Below are 18,657 nucleotides of genomic sequence, written 5' to 3' on the forward strand. Positions count from 1 at the left end.
CGGAAGGAAGCAAGTTTTCTGGAAGGAGGAGTTTGTTTTCATACAAAAAGCCCCTGTAACTTTTAATGTAATGAATCTTTGATTTATCTTGTAATGTACCTAATTTTTTCTTTTAAGATTTATTTATTTATTTTAGAGACAGTGTGCACACTGGTGGCGGGGGCGGCGGGGGCGTGCAGGCAGAGAAAGGAGAGAATCCAAGCAGACTCCCCCTGAGCTCAGAGCCAACACGGGGCTCCATCCCAGGACCCTGAGATCACGATCTGAGCCAAAACCAAGAGTCAGACACTTAACTGTCTGCACTACCCAGGCATCCCTGTACCTTCTAATTTCCTATTTGGGTCCCAACTATAGTAGTAAAGTGACCCAGGCACCTAGACACAAAGAGATCACAATGTGAATACCTCTCTGCAGTCCAGATTCAGGCTCTGGCCTCCAATTTCCAACTTGAGAATTTCTATCTGATAATACCACTCCTCCTTAATAGGGGTATACCAGATGTCTCCTTTGTACAAACTCGGCTCAATTCCACCCAGGACCTGAGAAGAAAAATATTTACGGGTGTAAGAGAAAAAATATGGAGGCATATCAACAGGTTACACAGAGAAGCATACAATCAGAAGGTGAATCCTCACTGGAATCAGTACCTGCACATTACGATGATGTTACAAAACATACATGCTTGAAAATTAAACAGGGAACGTTTGGGGGCCATGTATCCAAACGGCAAACAATCTTATATCCTCGTCTGATCAAGATGCTCTGGTGGTTTCCCTTCTATAAAGGAAGTACCTACAATTCTAGCCTTACCATACTGAGATCCGCCCCCAAACAAATGAAGTAAAATAGTGAGCCACATCGACAGACAAGAATTCAGTTCCTCGGAAGACAAGAGGAGGACTTGCAATCTCACACATTTGCATGGAAAGCAAAACAAAGGAGCTTCCCTCATCAAAATTTCATGTTGCAAAACTATAAAACATTGCCCCACAAATCCTAGGCTGTCCTCTGTCCTGAAAAGGGGGATAAATAAGGTATTAAGGTCGGGTGTAGTGTAAGCAAATGAAAGCAACTGAGTGTCTGCTTCTCATAGCTGGATAACTAGGGGGTTGTCAGCACCTGCCCTGAGGGGCCCTTCTCGTGCACTGTCCCTGTCACCTCCTGCTTGAGACATCTGGGTGCAGGGTCCATCGAGGGGACACTCAGCCTCAGCACATCCACAGGGCTGGTGGCCTTGATCTGTTTCTGTTTCATTAGAAAACTTTCTGCTGTGAGTGTGTGAGTGTGTGTGTGTGTGTGTGCAGTGTGTGTGCAAAGAAAGGATATACAGGTGTCCCTGTCTCTACACCAAACTTAGAAAACCGTCAGCATTTCCCTCAACTGGCGGCCAACCCTGGGTTAAGGCCCACCTGCCACACCCCCTAAGGTTCCTCACTTGCCCCTCCCTCACCTGCCAAAAAGTTACCCTTCAAGGGAAACATTTTAAAAAGCTTTAATGGAATTTGGGGAAGCACTGAGAATCATCTTTTGGCTGGCAGGATAATTAGGAAAGATAAAAATAATACCTAATTTTACCCAGTTTTTTTTAAAGGTTCTATAACAAGGGTTATCAAAATTCCACAGTACTTATGTATGCTTCTGCGTCTAATATTTCCACCAGGGTGTTCATAAAACAGAAAAGCTGCCCGATTTGCGATTTTTTTCCCCCTTTAAGACTAAAAGATACCCACAAGACTACCTCCGTTGGTACCAGATCCAGCTACAGGCAGCCCCGCCCCACACATCTGCATGGAGAAGACATCGGGTATCTTCGCCTGGGCCACCAGGGAATCGAAGAATGTCTCCAGGGAACTTGACGGCTGCAGGAGATACAAGGACAGCAGCTGAGATGAGGACTGACCCCAAGCAGACACTGGGCATGAGGTACAAAATGGTTTTTCTTTGTATTTAATTCTTTTCACGGTGAACCAACAAACAAGCTTCTGATCAAGGGCAGTAATTCAGAAACCAACAATAGACCTTCCTACCACGCAGTGCATTCCCTGTGTGCGCGACTCTGTTGGAAAAATCAGATAGTACTTCTACAATTGGAACGAGACAGAGAAGATCTGCGTGGACCCTGCGCAAGGCTGAGACGCAAACCTAAGACGGTATTGCTGGGGAGTTAGGACGTCGTCCCATTTATCACCACGATGCCCTGTGATGCAGGCATGAGACATGGAAGTGGGTCACCGACGTGGGCGGTGGACTCTCATCTCAGCCAGAGCGAGGAGAGAAGCGTCTCTGGGAGCGGCCTTCGTGGCTTCAGAAAACATGCTTCACCTCTCCCGGCCACGGTCGTCTGCCACACACCAATGACAGGTGCTGAGCACGAGACCTCTCAGACCCCAGACCCCGCTGACCTCCAGCGAGCAGAAAAACAGCAGGAAAGAAAAGTCCCACACCCAACGTTGAAAAGCCCCGGATTCCCAGCCGCCACCGTTCAGTGGACCTCAGTGGCCCATGCCTTCCTTCCACGGAGCCAGCACTCACTCGGGGCGCCCCCATGTCTCCAGGGCTCAAAGGGAAGAGGTGTGGTTGTGTGGGCAGCTCCGAGCTGGGGGTGCGCCTCCAGGGCTGCCGGTCCCGAGGGCCAGTCAGACACCTGCGTGTAAATTTTGGCTTTGACGACCGGGATATCTGGATCTCTCTGAGCTGCTGGTTCCCGATGGAAACGTACTTGGAGTAGTACAGACGCTGCGGGCACATTCTGACCACCAGCGGTCAACGTTGGGACTATTATTTACTGCCTGTAGGAATGAAAACTGTAACTCTGGAGGGAGTAAGACCACAGCCCATTAGCAGGTAGAAATCTTCCCACTTATTTAACTCGGTTGCGTCTGGCTTCCTCCTCCTGCTTCCGTAGAATCTCTGTCAGGATTCGGCACCATCTCCGTAGGTGACATGGGCAGCACGCGTGGCGTCTGGGTGGATGACGGGACAAGGCCCCCCCTTCCCGGAGTGGCCGGGTGTGCTGCTGACCGAGGCCGCCGTTCTTTCGGCCACCTGCTTGGGAGGCAGCAGAGTCAACACCACCTGGGACTGAATTCTGGCTCCGCCACTTGCTCACTGCGTGACTTGTTTCTTTGTTTCTTTATCTGTGAGATGGGGAAACAGTAGCCTCCCAGAGCTGCTCCTGGGGCTTAAATGGGCCAGTACACACAAAGGCCTTGGAACAGTGCCTGGCGCACAGTAAGGGATCTATTATGATTCTGCCGAGTTATTCCTCAGGATCCCTCTTGAGGTTTAAAAACATACAGGTGCCAGGCTCAACCCAAGAGAGCCCGACTCGTATGTGTGCAGTTGGACCCAGGCATCGGTGGCGTGGGAGACCCCGGAGGGCAGGGTCTGACGCACATCCTCAGCAGGAATCCTCGGGACTGACCAGGGGCCGCCACGCGCCGTGGCCACCACTGAGCACTCGGTCAACCTATTTCAGCCACAGCTCTGGCCCACCAAGCCACACCACCCTGCTAGCCCTGTTCCCAACCACGCGCCACATCCTCCCAATCCCGTGACCATCTCCTCAAACCCGGGACAGGAAGCCGATCATCTTCATCTTGGAATTCCACACACAAAAAGGTCGTGTGGCGAGTCTGGCCACCCCTAGGGACCCCGAAGTCATTATTTGCGAGGAAGCTTATTATCAGTATCATCCATTGCGGGCAATTTAGCTTTATTCTGCCATCTTCCCGATAATCAGCATAAAACCAATCATGTTTGTACCTTTCACGTCCAAGTCAGGTAACAATGCAATGTTTTGTCCTCGGTCACACTGTCCATGAAATTGTACTGAGGAATGTATGTTATTAAGAGTCTACACAGTTCATATTAAGCTCACCCTATGGTACTGAGAAGAAAGGGGCTCCACAGCCCCCCAGGCTCCGCAGACAGGCTCTGGGCGAGGAGGGTAAACCTCTCTGACCTCGGTCGGCATATCCCTAAAACGGGAGAACTTGGCCTCCTGCGAAGCTCACCAAAACCTAAGGAACCAAGTCGTGGGATGTCCTCAGCCCGCCTGCCTCACAGGCCCCCCTCTCCTTGAAAATCACAGGGTCAAGAACTCCCCTGCCTGCCACCCCCTCCCCGCCTCGCCCCCCTGCAGCATTTACTAGTGAACTGGGGCTGGGACGCACATCCCTACGGGGAGAGAAAACAGGCCTTCCCTCCTGGATCCTCATGGACCACGGGGGGGCTCTGCGGGTCCTCCAACCTGCTTCTGTTTGTTCCATGCTTCTCTGGCTCCAAGCCGAGCACCGAACAATGAGAGGGCAAGGTGCGGTGCCCATTACGGGCCAGGAGGGGTGACCGCCTTCTGCTCTGCTCCAGGCCATGCCCTGGTATCTAACCCGCTTATCTCCGGCTCCCTTCCTGGTGGAGATTCCCCCACCTGCATCCCCCCTCAGGCACACCAACGTCACTTCCTTTGGGCTGGCCTGAGTACAAGTGTTTGCAGAGTCTGTCTTTCCCATTTTGTGCGAGTTCTGATGCTGCTGGGAGGACGGGCTGCAGGCGTTCCCCTCCTGGGCCGATGGCTGGCAGTCCCTGGGACATGCATTTCAGGCCCTACCCAGGCTCCAGGTGGCTCCTTGTGGGGTATCCGCAGCCACGGGAAGGCAGCACGATGCTCTCTCCCCCGGTGGGGGGCCTCCGCAGCCCAGGTTCCAGGCCAGCCGCAGGCTCCACGTCTCCATGAGGGTGTGTGAGTCTAATAAGGGTGTTTTCTTTTAATCCTGCCCTCAGAAAAACACTTCGACGCCAAAATTAAAGTGACTCAGATCCTGTTAACATTTTTAAACTACAGAAGTAAAATAAGCAAAAACAAAGACAAATGAAAAAAAAAGTAATGCTATGGGTATATCTTGGCAGGAAGGTTCAAAGAACGGCATCATTCATTTTACATTTTTAAGATGCCTAAAAACGTAATTAACTGTGCGACCACGGTCTGTCTCCACCAAGCAACTCTCACCAACCAACCGTGTCCCGCAGCCGGGACCCACCCCCACCGCCCGTCTGACTCGTCCCACCTTTGACCTACCTAGATCCCCAGACTGGCCTTACCTTGGCCAGAGCAGCATATGCGAGTCCCAGGATCCCATTCCACTTGATTCCAGGCAGAAAGAAATTCTCTGACTCAAAGATAGTGGCGATGTTGACAAGAAATGAGCTATTGAAGCCCTTCGGGATGGTGACAACGTCCTCCCCGACGAAGCCCGTCCAGCTGCCTTGCGTGTACTTGACCGTGACGTCAAAGCCCTTGGAGCGGTAAGTACTGGACCTGGAGAAGGAAAAGCCAAGGCCCGCTCTGCACCCGCGCGTCCACGTTCGGACCAGGTGGCCCGGGACGGCGGCGAGCACAGGGACGCGAATGCACGCATCATGAACGGCATTCATTCCTGTCGACAAAGGGACCTAGCCCACAAACATCCACACTCACACTGGGGTGGCGTTTCCGTGCCACGTGTGAGGGAGGCTCTGGGGTCGACACGCAGCCCCGAGTTTAACGTCTACACAACTGAAGCATGTACCTGCCTGATCTGGGCACCAGCCTGGCCCTGTGGCTTTGCAGGGACCCTGCGCTGCTCTGTGACACAGCGAGGGGCCTGGGGCCCAGAGTCACACGCACAACCCATGTGACAAATGAAGACCACCGCCACGCCTTCCTCCTTAGCGCCCACATTTGCTCCTGATGTCACAGACTCCTTCTCCAGGCTCTCTCCAATGCCACACTCATACCAAAATACGGGGGTAGAGCCAGTGCCGCGAATCCCTGTGACACCATCTGCAGTCCTGTGTGCACATGGTCCTATGGGTAAGAGCTACTCAATCAGAGTAACGTGAAGGAGGTCAGACCATGGGCAGGGCAGATGAGAATCCTGCCCTAGGGCTTTCAGAGACAGGCAGTAAACCAACAAATACATAAAATTCCAATCTAGGCAGTGATAAAGACCGGAAGGACTCCCCAGGGAATAAAGCGGGCGTGGGGGTTGGGGCAGTGACTTGGCAGTCACCCAGGCCTCTCCAGTGCAGCCACATCTGTGTGGTACCCACGTAAAGACAATGACCCCGTGGGAAGGACGTTCTGGACGAAGGACAGCAGGTGTCAAGGCCCTGGGGTGTCCAAACCTGTAAGGTAATTCTTACACCCATCTGAGTTTTGAAAACTCTGAATTAAAGGAAGGGACCCAGAGAACGTCTCTAGGCAAATATCTGAGCATTCAAACCACACTCACCCTAGGAAAACTGTCAAATTCCTGAGAGAGGTATCAATTCACCAAGCAAATCATTGTCAAGTGCTCCCATTTGCCTGAGGTTTTCATTCACTATTTTCACATTAAGCCTCTGAACACCAGGTCTTTGTCGTAGGATTGTCTGAACTAGTGTAGTCTTGCCTGGGGTCCAGAAGGAAGCAGGAAGTTAAGTCAGAGATGGTATGACCTCTTCTTTGGGGGCACATCTCTTAAGCTTTAAATACGTTAACAGTCTTTAATTCAGTAAACTGCACTTCTGAGCATCTGATCCTAAGGAAACACCTATGATGCAGATGGAGATTCAGGGACAAAGACGGTCATTATGTTTTATTGAAAATAGCAAACAGTTGGAAACAACCTAAATGCCCAAGAAAAAGGGAACCATTCAGTAAAATTGTAGTGCATCTCGATGATGGAATATTATGTAGCACCAAAGAATGCTATTTACAAACCCATTTTCAATGACACAGAAATAAGGGAGAAGAAAACATTCAGTGGCTCCCTCTGGGTGGTGGGGTTTGGGAGGGAGACTCTCCTTGTGGTTAGGCCCATCTAGAGTTTCTGCATACATAGCTTTTATAATCAGGAAAAAGAAGCGATTCTTGGGGTGCCTGGGTGGCTCAGTTGGTGAAGCGTCTGCCTTTGGCTCAGGTCATGATCCCAAGGTCCTGGGATCGAGTCCCGCATGGGGCTCCCTGCTCAGCAGGGAGCCTGCTTCTCCCTCTGCCCCTCCCCCTGCTTGTGCTCTCTTGTCTGTCAAATAAATAACACTTTTTAAAAGTAAATTAAAAAATAAAAAAGAAATTAAAAAAGAAAAAAGAAATAAGTGATTCTTAAAACGCCTGACAGACACATTTTGGAGATACCTGATTTATGCGAACTTCGTAATGGGAAATATGGAGTCTACTTAATTTTAGTTTTTACCATCTTAACTCGCTCTGCCACGATCTTAAAGGCATAGCACATTAGGGGACTACCTCGCGTGCACGTGTCTCCCGGCAAGGGCAGACACAGACAGAGAGTGAGAGTGAGAGGGGACGGGTCTGGGCACACGGAGCGCTGGGGGCCCGCCCATCAGAGGTCACACAGGCAGGGCAGTCGGTCACTGAAACAGGGCGCCTGGAGGGTTGCTCTAATCCCACGTTTACCACCAGCACCAAGTCAGATGTACCTGCTGCAAAACAGGGGCTGTATACATTTGTGGTGAACAGCAATGAAAACACTGAATTTGGACCATTTGGGGTCAGTCTCAAGGGCACAAATATGCCGCCGCTAACAGAAAAGGCTATTTTGAAATGCGAAGAGAATAGGACCCAGTCCAGGCTCAGCACGCTTTTGCTGTCCAGGGCTAAGAAAACCAAGTTCTACCTTTTGCGGGTCCCATGATCTCCGTTTCACCTCCCCAGCTCTGCCGTATAATGAGAAAGCAGCTACAGAGGATACTTAACAAATGGGCACTGTTGTAGTCTAATAACGTTTTATTAACAGAAAGAGCAGGTTGGATGTAGCCTGTGGGCCCTCGTCTGCCAAGTCCTGATCTCAAAGATTAGTTCTCTCTCCAACACAGCCTAAAGAACCATCACTTTGTTTGGACAAGTTTTTTATTTTTACACTGCCCAGTCTACAGGACGCTCATTAGAACCTGCTAATGTCTAAGAGCCTGAAGCAGCCTCTTGGTTGTATATATAGCGTGTTTCCTACACTACCCTGACCAGCTCGTTCGTCCCCTCACGGGGGGTAGCATTCTGGATATTTCAGTGCCACGTGCAGGGATGAGAGGCCGTTGATATCACACGGCCCGGGTTCAACCACTCAGCTGTGTGACACCAGGCCAGGTTATTTAACCTCTCTGTCTTCTAAGGCCTCAAGTGAAAAAGGGAGACCATGTAGTATCACCTCTCATGGGGTTAATTCTGAAGACCAAGACAGTGAACCCTGGAAAGCGTTTAGAACAAAACCCTGGGACACAGCAGGTGAGCAAAACAAAAAAACAAAAAACAAAACAAAACAAAAACAAACCAGCTGCTACTATTATAATTATCCAAACACTTACTGTCTTTATTCAATCTATGAACTACTACTAGAAAGCACAAGAATGTTTTTTTCCTGGGGCGCCCGGGTGGCTCAGTCAGTGGAGTGTCCCAACTCTTGCTTTTGGCTCAGGTCGTGATCGCAGGGTCGTGGGATGGAGCCCTGAGTGGGGCTCTGTGCTCAGCGGGGAGTCTGCTTGGGATTCTCTCTCCCTGTCTGCCCCTCCCCCCGCTCGCATATGCGTGCGCACTCTCTCAAAAAATTTAAATAAATCTTTAAAAAGATGTTTTTTTCCCTGAAAATGCTCCTATAGAGTTACTCTAAATGAATACCCACAACAGTCTCATTTGGAAGTCCAGCCATCCCCACGGAAAGGGGCAAGTCTGTTGTAGGACTTGGTTAAGGTGGTCAGGAGTGGCGGTGGGGTCTTCTTGGTTTCTAAAGGCAGAGTTCTCCCAAGTCCCAGCACTGTCCAACAGAACAGGCTGCCATGACGGAAAGAGTACGTATCTACGCTGGTCAATACGGGAGCTGCAGGTGCACTGACCGCTAAAACACAATTATACAGCGGGGCTGAAGAAGTAAGCTTATTTCATCTAATATTATATAATTTAAATAGCCACATGCGGTTAGCGGCTACCCTTGTAGAAAGCACAGTTCTAGAAAATGCGAGAAGAAAGTAAAAGCATACTCTGAACTCCTTGAACTAAGCCTCAAAGGGCAAAAACCCCAGTGATGAATTGTAAGTAACTCTGAGGGGTACTGACGTAGTTTCCAGCACTTAAAAAAAAAAAAAAAAAAAAGGGTTCCTCCATCTTCATGCTCTAACATCCTACTTGTTGGCACTAAGATGCTTTGGCTCTCAACTGCTCTGCACATTAATTAACTATACTGAGAGAGAACCCCAGACTGGCTCGTCCTGCGGCATCCATTCTGGGTGCTCAGAAACAGCAATCAATCAGGGATCCAGGTAGCCAGGGAAAAGTCCACTCACAGCAATAAAATGACTTTGAACCAAGTTCAGGAGGCATTCCGCCTCTGATAAGAGTGTTAAGGAAACACAGGAGTGAAAGGTGAAATCAATGAACAGGGGAGAAAAGAGCCAAAGAACATTATTTTAAAAGAAACCCGCTATTGTTTTCGGAGGACATAAAAAGAGAAGGTGGAAGGGCATAATTGAAAAGAGTTGAGTCCTGGGTTCTGCTCTGGTTCTCTGAAGCCACCCGAATGCAGCCAGGGGCTCTTCTGCATTTTGGGGGGGGGTTGTAACCTACCTTTGGGGTTGTCAGACTGGCCCAAGTTGACCAGATACTGTCCCCCTTCTCTGCTAAGGGTCTGGAAGTGATCAGACCAGAGTGGATGGGGCCACTGATGGCCCAGGGGCCGCTCGTCCAGCCCGCCCACCCTGGAGGTTCATCAACACGCTCAACAATGGTCAACGCTCGTGGGCTCCAACAGTCCTCTCTGGGACAAGCAGACAATGGGCAGGCTTGAAAAACAATCTAAATCATCAGGCACAGGTATCGGTCATCATCACAAGGAGAGATGAGACCTTTCTCAGGGGTCCAGCTCAGCATCCTTAAGGAGGTCAGCCGGTAACTCCCTAACATCCGAACACTACTTACAAGCATCAGTTGAGGAAAATAAACTGCTCCCTTTATCACAACTACTCTGTGGGCCTTTACCCCAGATGGGAGTATGGGAGGAGGAGACATTTTAGTTTCCCCCGAATAGTTTAGTAGAGGGTCAGGGGAATGAATATATCGGATCTTTAATCAAGCCAACTGGCTAGAGGCTATTTTATTGGCTAAAAAGGAAGTACATCTAAGGAAATACACAATCTTCTTTTGCCATGTAGAAATTCACTGGAGCATTCACCACCATGGGAAGAGGGCCTCTGATGGGAAGAAGCTACACAAGTCATTAATGGTAGCCTGACGGCTCATCCCATAATCAAAGAGCTCTTGTCAAAGAACCCAAAGCCAAATCTCCAATTACTGGGAAATGTTTCAGGAAGCATTAAACCTGAATATCCAAAGACTGGGGGACTTGAATCAGAGGCTGACAAATCCAACCAGAAACCTTATTCTAACTAAGGGAGATCAGAGGGACAAGCAAACACAGAAACATCATAGGGCAGGGAGCTACATCTCAGAAAAGAACCCTTTGTTGGAAATTGAGAAGGGAAATGAGAACGTTCTCTTGGCTTCCATTAAATACGGTGGTGGAAAGCATACACCTTAGGCCAATGGAAAGTCAGCTGAAAGCAATATGCAAATCAGTAACACATACTTCACACAGAAAATGTTCCTATCTTCACAACATTAAATCTGTGCTTGGGGCGCCTGGGTGGCTCAGTCCGTGAAGTGTCTGCCTTCGGCTCAGGTCATGATCCAGGGGTCCCGGGACTGAGCCCCACATTAGGCTCACTACTCAGCAGGGAGTCTGTTTCTCCCTCTTCCTCTCCCCCTCCCTCCTACTAGTACTCTCTCTCTCTCTCTCTCTCTCAAATAACTAAAATCTTCTTAAAATCGGGCGCCTGGGTGGCTCAGTTGGTTGGGCGACTGCCTTCAGCTCAGGTCATGATCCTGGAGTCCCGGGATCGAGTCCCGCGTCAGGCTCCCTGCTCAGCGGGGTGTCTGCTTCTCATGACCTGAGCCAGAATCAAGAGTCGGATTCTTCACCTATTTGGAAAATCACATCACCAACCCAAGCTGCTGTGGGGGTCTGAGTCTACTTCGACCCCCTTCTATCAGTCTGCATTGGGTGCTGCAAGCCCCCCGGGACGCTCATGGCCCCCCACTGCAGACGACCAGAGCATGCACATATCGAGGTCCTGACTCCCTCTCTCCGCCTGACCTCTTCATTCTCCCAAGTACCACAGTAGGGCGTCTAGACTTAGGTACGCAGGCAAGTGATGTTACCTTTGCATTTCACTCAGGGCATTACAGAGTACCGGCTATACGGACGGAGTGCCGGTGCCGGGGCTGGTGGTCTGAGAACTGCTGATCTAGAAGCTGGAACCTGGACAAGTATCCTCCCCTCCTGGACCTCCCATGCTACATGAGTAAAATCAAGGTCAGGACCAACTCGAAGCTCTGCTCCATGACGAAGCAGTCCAGAGTGAGCAGCTTGGGGATGGGCGGCCGTGGGGGGGCAGAGGACGTGGACGGACCACCCATCAGAACGGGGAGGGGCAGAGGGTAGCCCCCCACCCCCCTGCATACAAACAGAAACAGCCCTGTCCCCACTGCACATCTCCCTGGCCGGGAAGTTCACCCGGAATGTCAATGATGAAACGGTTATCAATACACTTGAGTTACACACTAAGCTGCAGGCTCTTCGGAGACCACACCTCTTGTGCCACCAAAATGGAGACCAAGACGCGCTCCCGGGAGAAGACAGACGGGCACTCCTCCCACACAGGGCAAGCTAGGCTGCCTTGTTAAAGTTGCCTGCAATTTCCAGAAGCTTCCCAGTCGTTCTTTGCTCCTAGCGAGAGTTGGGGTTTGTTCCCCCGAACAGAGACTGTGGGTGAGGCAAGTGAGCAGGGAGTTTAACGGGGCCGCTCTGAGAAAGCAAACCATGTGTCAGCTTATTCGTTTCATCTGTTTGAGTTTCAATTTTAGGGTCACGAACACAGACATGAAAGTAACACACGCATCTGGAAGACAGGGCTCTGGCCCCACGGGCCCCCTGGGAGCCGAACGCCGCCACGAGGCCCTGGCGGCTGTGTCCGGAGCCCACCCCCCGGCTCCCTGAGGCCCAGGCCACGCAGAGAGAGCCGTCCGGGCTCTGCTCCGGTCTCGCATCCCCGCCCTGTGACAGAGGCTCGGAGCCCGGTCCCAGGTCTCAGTGCTCTGTGCTCCTTCCTAGGCGAGCCACAGATTCCTCGCACCAGCAACCCTGCTCCCACAGAAGTGGTTTCGATGAACCACACCTTGACCACTACCGAACGTCCAGGAACCAGGCCGCTGCCCAGGGCAGCCTCACGCTCACACCGAATGCCCCTCTCCCTGCGCTAGCCCACCGCCACTGTAGGACTCGGGGCCTCAATGACCAGCAAAGGATGCGGTGCTCTCTGCAATCAGGTGTAACTACACAACGTCCAGCTGACTCGAATTTCCAGAAAGTAAATGTCGTAAGAACGCACCACAGCTGTTAGGAGAATCCTCCGATGGATTCCCCTGGAAGGAACCCATACAGATACAAACACACGTACGCAGACGAGTCCACCGGTCACAGAAAAACACACAACCACTCACACACACACACACATCTACATATACCCAGATGTCTACACACAGAAATATGCACAAGACCGTATTTACACATGCAAATTATCTACACAGACACGCAAATATACACACAACCACAAACACATGCAAGTATACCTACACACACAAATATTTACACACATATATACAATACACACATACGCACAGATGTCCACACAAACCTATACATACAAATACGCACACAAGGGGCGCCTGGGTGGCTCAGTTGGTTAAGCGACTGCCTTCGGCTCAGGTCATGATCCTGGAGTCCCAGGATCGAGTCGCGCATCGGGCTCCCTGCTCGGCGGGGAGTCTGCTTCTCCCTCTTACCCTCCCCCTCTCATGTGCTCACTCTCTATCATTCTCTCTCTCTCTCAATAAAAAAAAAAAAAAAAATCTTTAAAAAAAAAGAAAAACTACGCACACAATCGTCTACACGTCCACACGGATATCTACACATACAGAAGTACACACAACCACACACACATCTACACATACACAAAAGTATATACATACACAGATCCCCCTTCAAACGACAGACTTCCGGCTCCTCCTGTTCCAGTGTATTCTCAAGCACTGGTGTGCTGCCCCGAAACCCCGCCGCGCCCGGCCACGCCCCCGTCACTCACCTCTCCGCGTCAAAGTACGAGTCTATGTAAGAGTGCGGGGCACCTGCCACGGCGAAGTTGCTGCTTCCAGTGTCAACGAGAATCTGCAGCTTTTATTTGTAAGGGGAAAAAATAGACACTATCAGGTTACTTGAATAAGGCAACACTCTTGAATAATTCTTTCAAAAACGAAGCACCAAGAACAACGTATTGCTCGGAAAAAATTTGTATTGATTAGAAATTTTTTTTAAAAGCTGCTTTGAAACTGAAATCTGAACAGTCCATTAAGAAGCTTACGGCAGGGAGGGGGATCCGTTTTGCTTTGGATACACAAGAGGCCTTACGAGAAGCTATTTCAGCGAAATAATAATTTCCTTTTTAAGCCACCGGCGCTTGCCTCTAGGCAGAGCCCCGTCCCACCCCGGGCTGTCTCCCTGCCTTTCCAACCTCACGTGGAAATCCTGACCCGGGGTGGGGGCCCTGCCCAGGATGCCCCCACAGCCTCCCCCTGGAAGCTGGCATTCCCTCATCTGTGCCCCACAGCACCTGGGGACACCTGTCACACGTGTCATTTCTTGGTTTTAATGACTTCGAATTTACATACAATAACAATGCAAGATCTTCGCTTTTCCACCGGTGGGCTCTGGCATGGTCCGCATCCAAAGCAAGAGACAGGCATTTCTATTATTCCCAAAAGCTTGCTTCCTGCCCCCTTTCCAGGCAACCCTCCTGTTCCTCAGAGGCAAGCACCTCTGACTTGCTTGCCATGGACTGGACAGTGTATCAACATATGTGGGTTTGTTCTTTTGCCCGGCAGGGTGGGGCGCATCTCGCTTCTTCTGATCAACAGGTTTCTGAGCTCCTCTCCTGCAGTGATGTGTGCTGGGACTTGTCCTACAGCTGAGCAGTATTCCTCACACGGACGACGTCTGTCCTCCTCAATGGGCACTGGAGTCGCTTCTGGTTTCAGCCTTTTGGGCACAAGGCTGGTATGGACGTTCTTGTAGAACTCATTCTGTGGATGTCTGTTTCCACTGCTTTTGGATAGATACCTAGGGCTCTAACATGATGGGTCATAGAGTAAGTGTATTTTTCATGTTGTTTTAATTCCAAACACCTCTCCAAAGGAGACAATACCAAGTGACACTCCCACGGTCCACTGTTCCTCTGGTTCATCCGCTCCATATCCGCCTCCAATTTGGCATCGCTGGTTGTTTTCCTGGCAGCCATTCTAGTGAGCGTGGACTGGGATCTCCCTGGGGACCAGTGACCCCGAGCCACCACACTGTATGTGAATCGTCGTCCACCCCCACCCCCACCCGCCGGCAAGCAATGATGTCCGCAGGCAGGGTGTGCTCAGCATCATCCCAAGTCCAGACACACAGCCCACTGCACACACAACGAGGAGACCTTTCGGAAGTAAACACAGAACATGCAGATGAAACCCCAGAGGTTGGAAATCAAGTTTAAAAAGCTGTAGATAAGGGAATCCAGGTGGGTAAGTTTCTACCTAGAATTCTCTCAACACTCCCGCCGCTGCTCTGGTCAAACCCTCAGTTTTGCCAAAGCCCATGTTTTCTGTCTTTCTCTTACCTGGGCCCCCCCACCCCCGGCAGGATGTCCCTCAGTCAGCCACTCTGTCTTTCTGGAAACTTCTGGAAATTGGTCTTTGCTTTGGATTCCGGGACACGGCACAGCCAGCGTTCCTCCAACGTCTGCACCTGCCCACCTCAGCCTCTGCTGGGGCTTCTCTTCCCGCCTGTGGACCAGAGTTTCCCACTGGTCAGCCCTGCAACCACTTCTGGGCACCACGCACACAGGCCTCACGGCGACCTCACCGCGTCACCTGGCATTCCGTGCCCTCCACCCACCTGTGACTCCCTGCGTCTCCCACCTGGGCCACCCCTGAGCGCCAGGCCTTCCCTACTCAACGCCTCCACTTGGGATGTCCAAGAGCCGTCTGTTAGCGGTTGAACTGTGTCCCCCAAGAAGACACACTGGAGCCCTGGCCCCCTGGGACCTGTGAATGTGGCCAGACTTGGAAAACAGGGTGTTTGCAGATGTCGTCAAGTTAAGATGAGACCGTTAGGGTGGCCCTCGTCCAACAGGACTGTCCTCCCAAGAGGAGAACACCACGAGAAGACACAGACACACAGGGAGAAGGCCAAATGACAGAGGCAGACGCTGGAGTGACGCGGGCGCAGGCCACGGTGCTCCAAAGACCGGCGGCCACCCCCAGGACCAGGAGATGCAAGGATGGACTCTCCCCGGGGTCCCAGAGGGAGCTCGGCCCTGCGGCCACCTTGACGTCAGACCTCTGGCTCCGGACCGTGAGAGGGGACATTTCTGCGTCAGACCACCCGGTCTACACATCACCACGGCAGCCCCAGGGAACAAACACACCATCTCAAGTCTGCCGTGTCCGAAACTGAACTGCCAGCACCCCCAGACATTCCAGTCTCCTTAACAGTGGCTCCATCACGTCGGCTCAGGCCGCCCAGCTTGGCGACACCATCCGTGCTTCTCTCCCTTGTGCCCCATGTCCGGGCCATCAGGAAGGTGCACCGCCGCCTCCTCCAGGCTGTACTCAGTGCCCGCCCACTTCTCATCACCTCCTGGGATAACCACAGCGACGGTGGATAGCTAACTCCTACTATGTGCCAGGGGCTCCTTACAGTGCTTCAAATACACTAACCTGTTTAGTCCTCACGAGGCCCTTCTGTGGGCAGCGCCACCATCACCCCCATTTCACAGGGCAATCCGGCACCGAGGGGCGGACCTGCCCAACCACGCAGGGGTGAGTAGCGGGGCTGGGTCCGAACCCACGTTGCCTTCCTCCAAACGCATTCTTGAAACCCACCTACCGCTCCCTAGGCTCTGGGAGCCCTCCGTTTTCCCTCCAGCCCACCAGCATGTGCGCTCTCGGGCGGGGATTTGGGCCGTTTTGTTCTCTGCTCTGTCCCCAGTGCCCAGAACGGGGCCAGGCACAGAGCAGACACTCAAATATTTGTTGAATGAACAGCTAAGGGATTCCCAAAGGTAAAATCAAAGACACTAACCTTTCCCTTGGTAGAAGGACATTCCAGATTCGGGAAAAAATAAAGGTACAGTCGGTTTGCCTGAACCTGCCGTGCGCGGACTCCCCAGACGCTCAGGTGTGGGCTGCCAGGCATCAGATAACAAACCCAGCTGCTGCGTCCCTGATCCACGGAGCGCACCGGCCTTCCCTGCAGGAGGCTGTGGAAATGGCGGGGAATCGTCCTGGGAGCACCTGCCCTAGAGCTCTGGGCACAACAAACGCATCACCATGTCTTCTCAAACCAGAGCCTATTCTGTGAGCCCAGAGTGTGCCCTTCCCACCACTGAAGATCCCGTCCGTGACACCGGAAGGGATGGCGGGGACACAGATCTGGGGACTAAGGCCTGACGTGAATCTAAAATGCACTAAATAGGGGCACCTGGGTGGCTCAGTCGGTTAAGCGTCTGCCTTCGGTTCAGCTCATGATCTTGGGGTCCTGGGATGGAGCCCCATGTTGGGCTCCCTGCTCAGCGGGGAGCCTGCTTCTCCCTCTGACCCTCCCTGCTCATGCTCTCTCTCACTCTCTCTCTCAAATAAAATCTTAAAAAAAAAAAAAAAAAGCACTAAATAAAGATGATAAAAGTCACTTTATACGCCTTAGCTTTAGGAGGTGAATTCTGCGCTTTATCTGCATTTATTAACACAGAGTCACTCGCAAAGGTGTAAGATCTCACTCCCCTACAGAGAGGTTTGGGTATTTCAGACAGCATGCAGCTTGAATAAAAATTACCTGGTTCCCTATTCAAATAGTTGATGCCCAACAGCCCTGAGCTCCCAAACCACAACGTGGATCAGACTGCATATGAATTTCTCATGAACGTACAAAGGGGTGCCAAGAAGTCTGCATGTCCTCGGATTTGACGGGAGAGGAAGTGGCGATGCGGAGGGATCCCCCGTGCATCCAGCAGTCTGAGCAGGTAACCGGAGCGGAGAAGCTCAGTGCACAGGTCAGTTGGATGGGCCAGATTTTCCTACAGGGAGAGTTCTCTGCTCCCAGACACGCTCACGTTCAGTGGCTCACCACAATATGATCCTTAAAGTGGGTGTATCAGAATCTCTGTGTGGGTTCTGTGTTTTGTTTTGTTTTTTTAAAGTAGCTTCCCCTGCCCTGTGTGGAGCCCCCAAAGCGGGGGCTTGAACTCATGACCCTGAGATCAAGACCTGAACTGAGATCACGAATCAGAAGCTTAACTGACTAAGCCACCCAGGCACCCTTCTGTGAGGGTTTTTTTTTTTTAATCCCCTCAACTTTAATTCTTTTCAGAGATGAGTTCATCCCCTGTACATCCAATCAGATACATTTTTCTTAATCCTTTGACTTCCCATGCCACATTTCCATGAAACCGTGGCGGTGACTGATAACAACCTCAGGCACCTCTGCCCTCCAGAGAAAGCAGACTCCACCTCTCCTCTCAGGCTGGTTCCCCATCCTGGGGGCTTTCCAAGAGCCAGCTCATTAAGTCACTCAGTTGTGGCCCAAAGATGCTGGCTATGCATCACAAAAGATGCCTTTATCAGTCCTCTCCCTGGGGGAATGCCTGGGGTTTCAGGAGCTCGACCAGAAACTGGAATAAGACCAAATATAGATTTCTTCTTAAAAGTCACAGTATCACAAATAGCCAATGTGAAAACAGCAAGGATGGGACCTTTACCCATCCTGGGAATGTAGTTCCAAATGCAACCTGTCATGCACCAAGGCTTTTGTCCCAAGAGCAGACACCGGGTCCAAGTGGACATAAGCTCATCCTTGCAACTCACAGGGCCCTGCATCCAGATTTCAATGGTTCCTGGAGGCAAGATGAGCTTTTCAAGTTGCCTGGATGAAAGCGCAGAGAGGCAAAGGAGAAGAAAAGGCAACAGGACTCCTTCATGAACCAATCAGGCAATTCCACGCCTTTAAAAGCAGTGGGGCTGAATGTATGTGGCAAGACACCTCAATCACCCGAAAAACACAAAACCAAACCAGACACCAATTGTACAACAGTGAGGAATACTTCATCGGTCATTAAAAGTCACAGACAATCAAAGCTCTAGATGCTAACATGAGCATCCTTCCTGCCCACGCTCGTGGTCAGTCAGGAGAGTGCGTTGTCTCTATGAGTGTTTCTGGGTCTCCACGCACCCGGCCACCAGCAGGCCGTGTGCAGAAAGGCCAGCCGCTGGGGCATCCCACGTCCCCACCAAATGCTCCTGCGCAACACGGCGTGGTCAGAGGGACACAAGACTACTGTCCTGGGCATAATGGCCCAAGTGACCAAGGCCTTTCTGGGCAGACGCTCCCCCCATGGCCTCCGCATCATACCAGACCCGAGAGTTTTCATACACCCCCACCCATACCTCTACCACGAAGCACGATGTCTCCTTTTGCAGAG

At 51.4% G+C, this 18,657-nt stretch overlaps 1 protein-coding gene and 1 non-coding gene across 2 annotated transcripts in view; one reads left to right on the plus strand and one right to left on the minus strand.

Annotated features, from left to right (window-relative positions):
* Positions 1–18,657, minus strand: part of BACE2 (beta-secretase 2) — a 90,252-nt gene that overhangs the window by 38,910 nt on the left and 32,685 nt on the right. The window contains exons 3-6 of the mRNA XM_021679266.2: positions 13,228–13,316; positions 5,101–5,317; positions 1,731–1,859; positions 405–539 (exon numbers count right to left, since the gene is read on the minus strand). Of these exons, the coding sequence (XP_021534941.2) occupies positions 405–539; positions 1,731–1,859; positions 5,101–5,317; positions 13,228–13,316 (570 nt within the window). The remainder of the gene's footprint in view (positions 1–404; positions 540–1,730; positions 1,860–5,100; positions 5,318–13,227; positions 13,317–18,657) is intronic.
* Positions 2,057–2,158, plus strand: LOC123326996. The gene has a single exon (XR_006541464.1). It is a non-coding gene; the product is annotated as a U6 spliceosomal RNA (small nuclear RNA).

The sequence above is a fragment of the Neomonachus schauinslandi genome, chromosome 1 (assembly GCF_002201575.2).
Source record: "Neomonachus schauinslandi chromosome 1, ASM220157v2, whole genome shotgun sequence".
Classification (NCBI taxonomy): domain Eukaryota; kingdom Metazoa; phylum Chordata; class Mammalia; order Carnivora; family Phocidae; genus Neomonachus; species Neomonachus schauinslandi.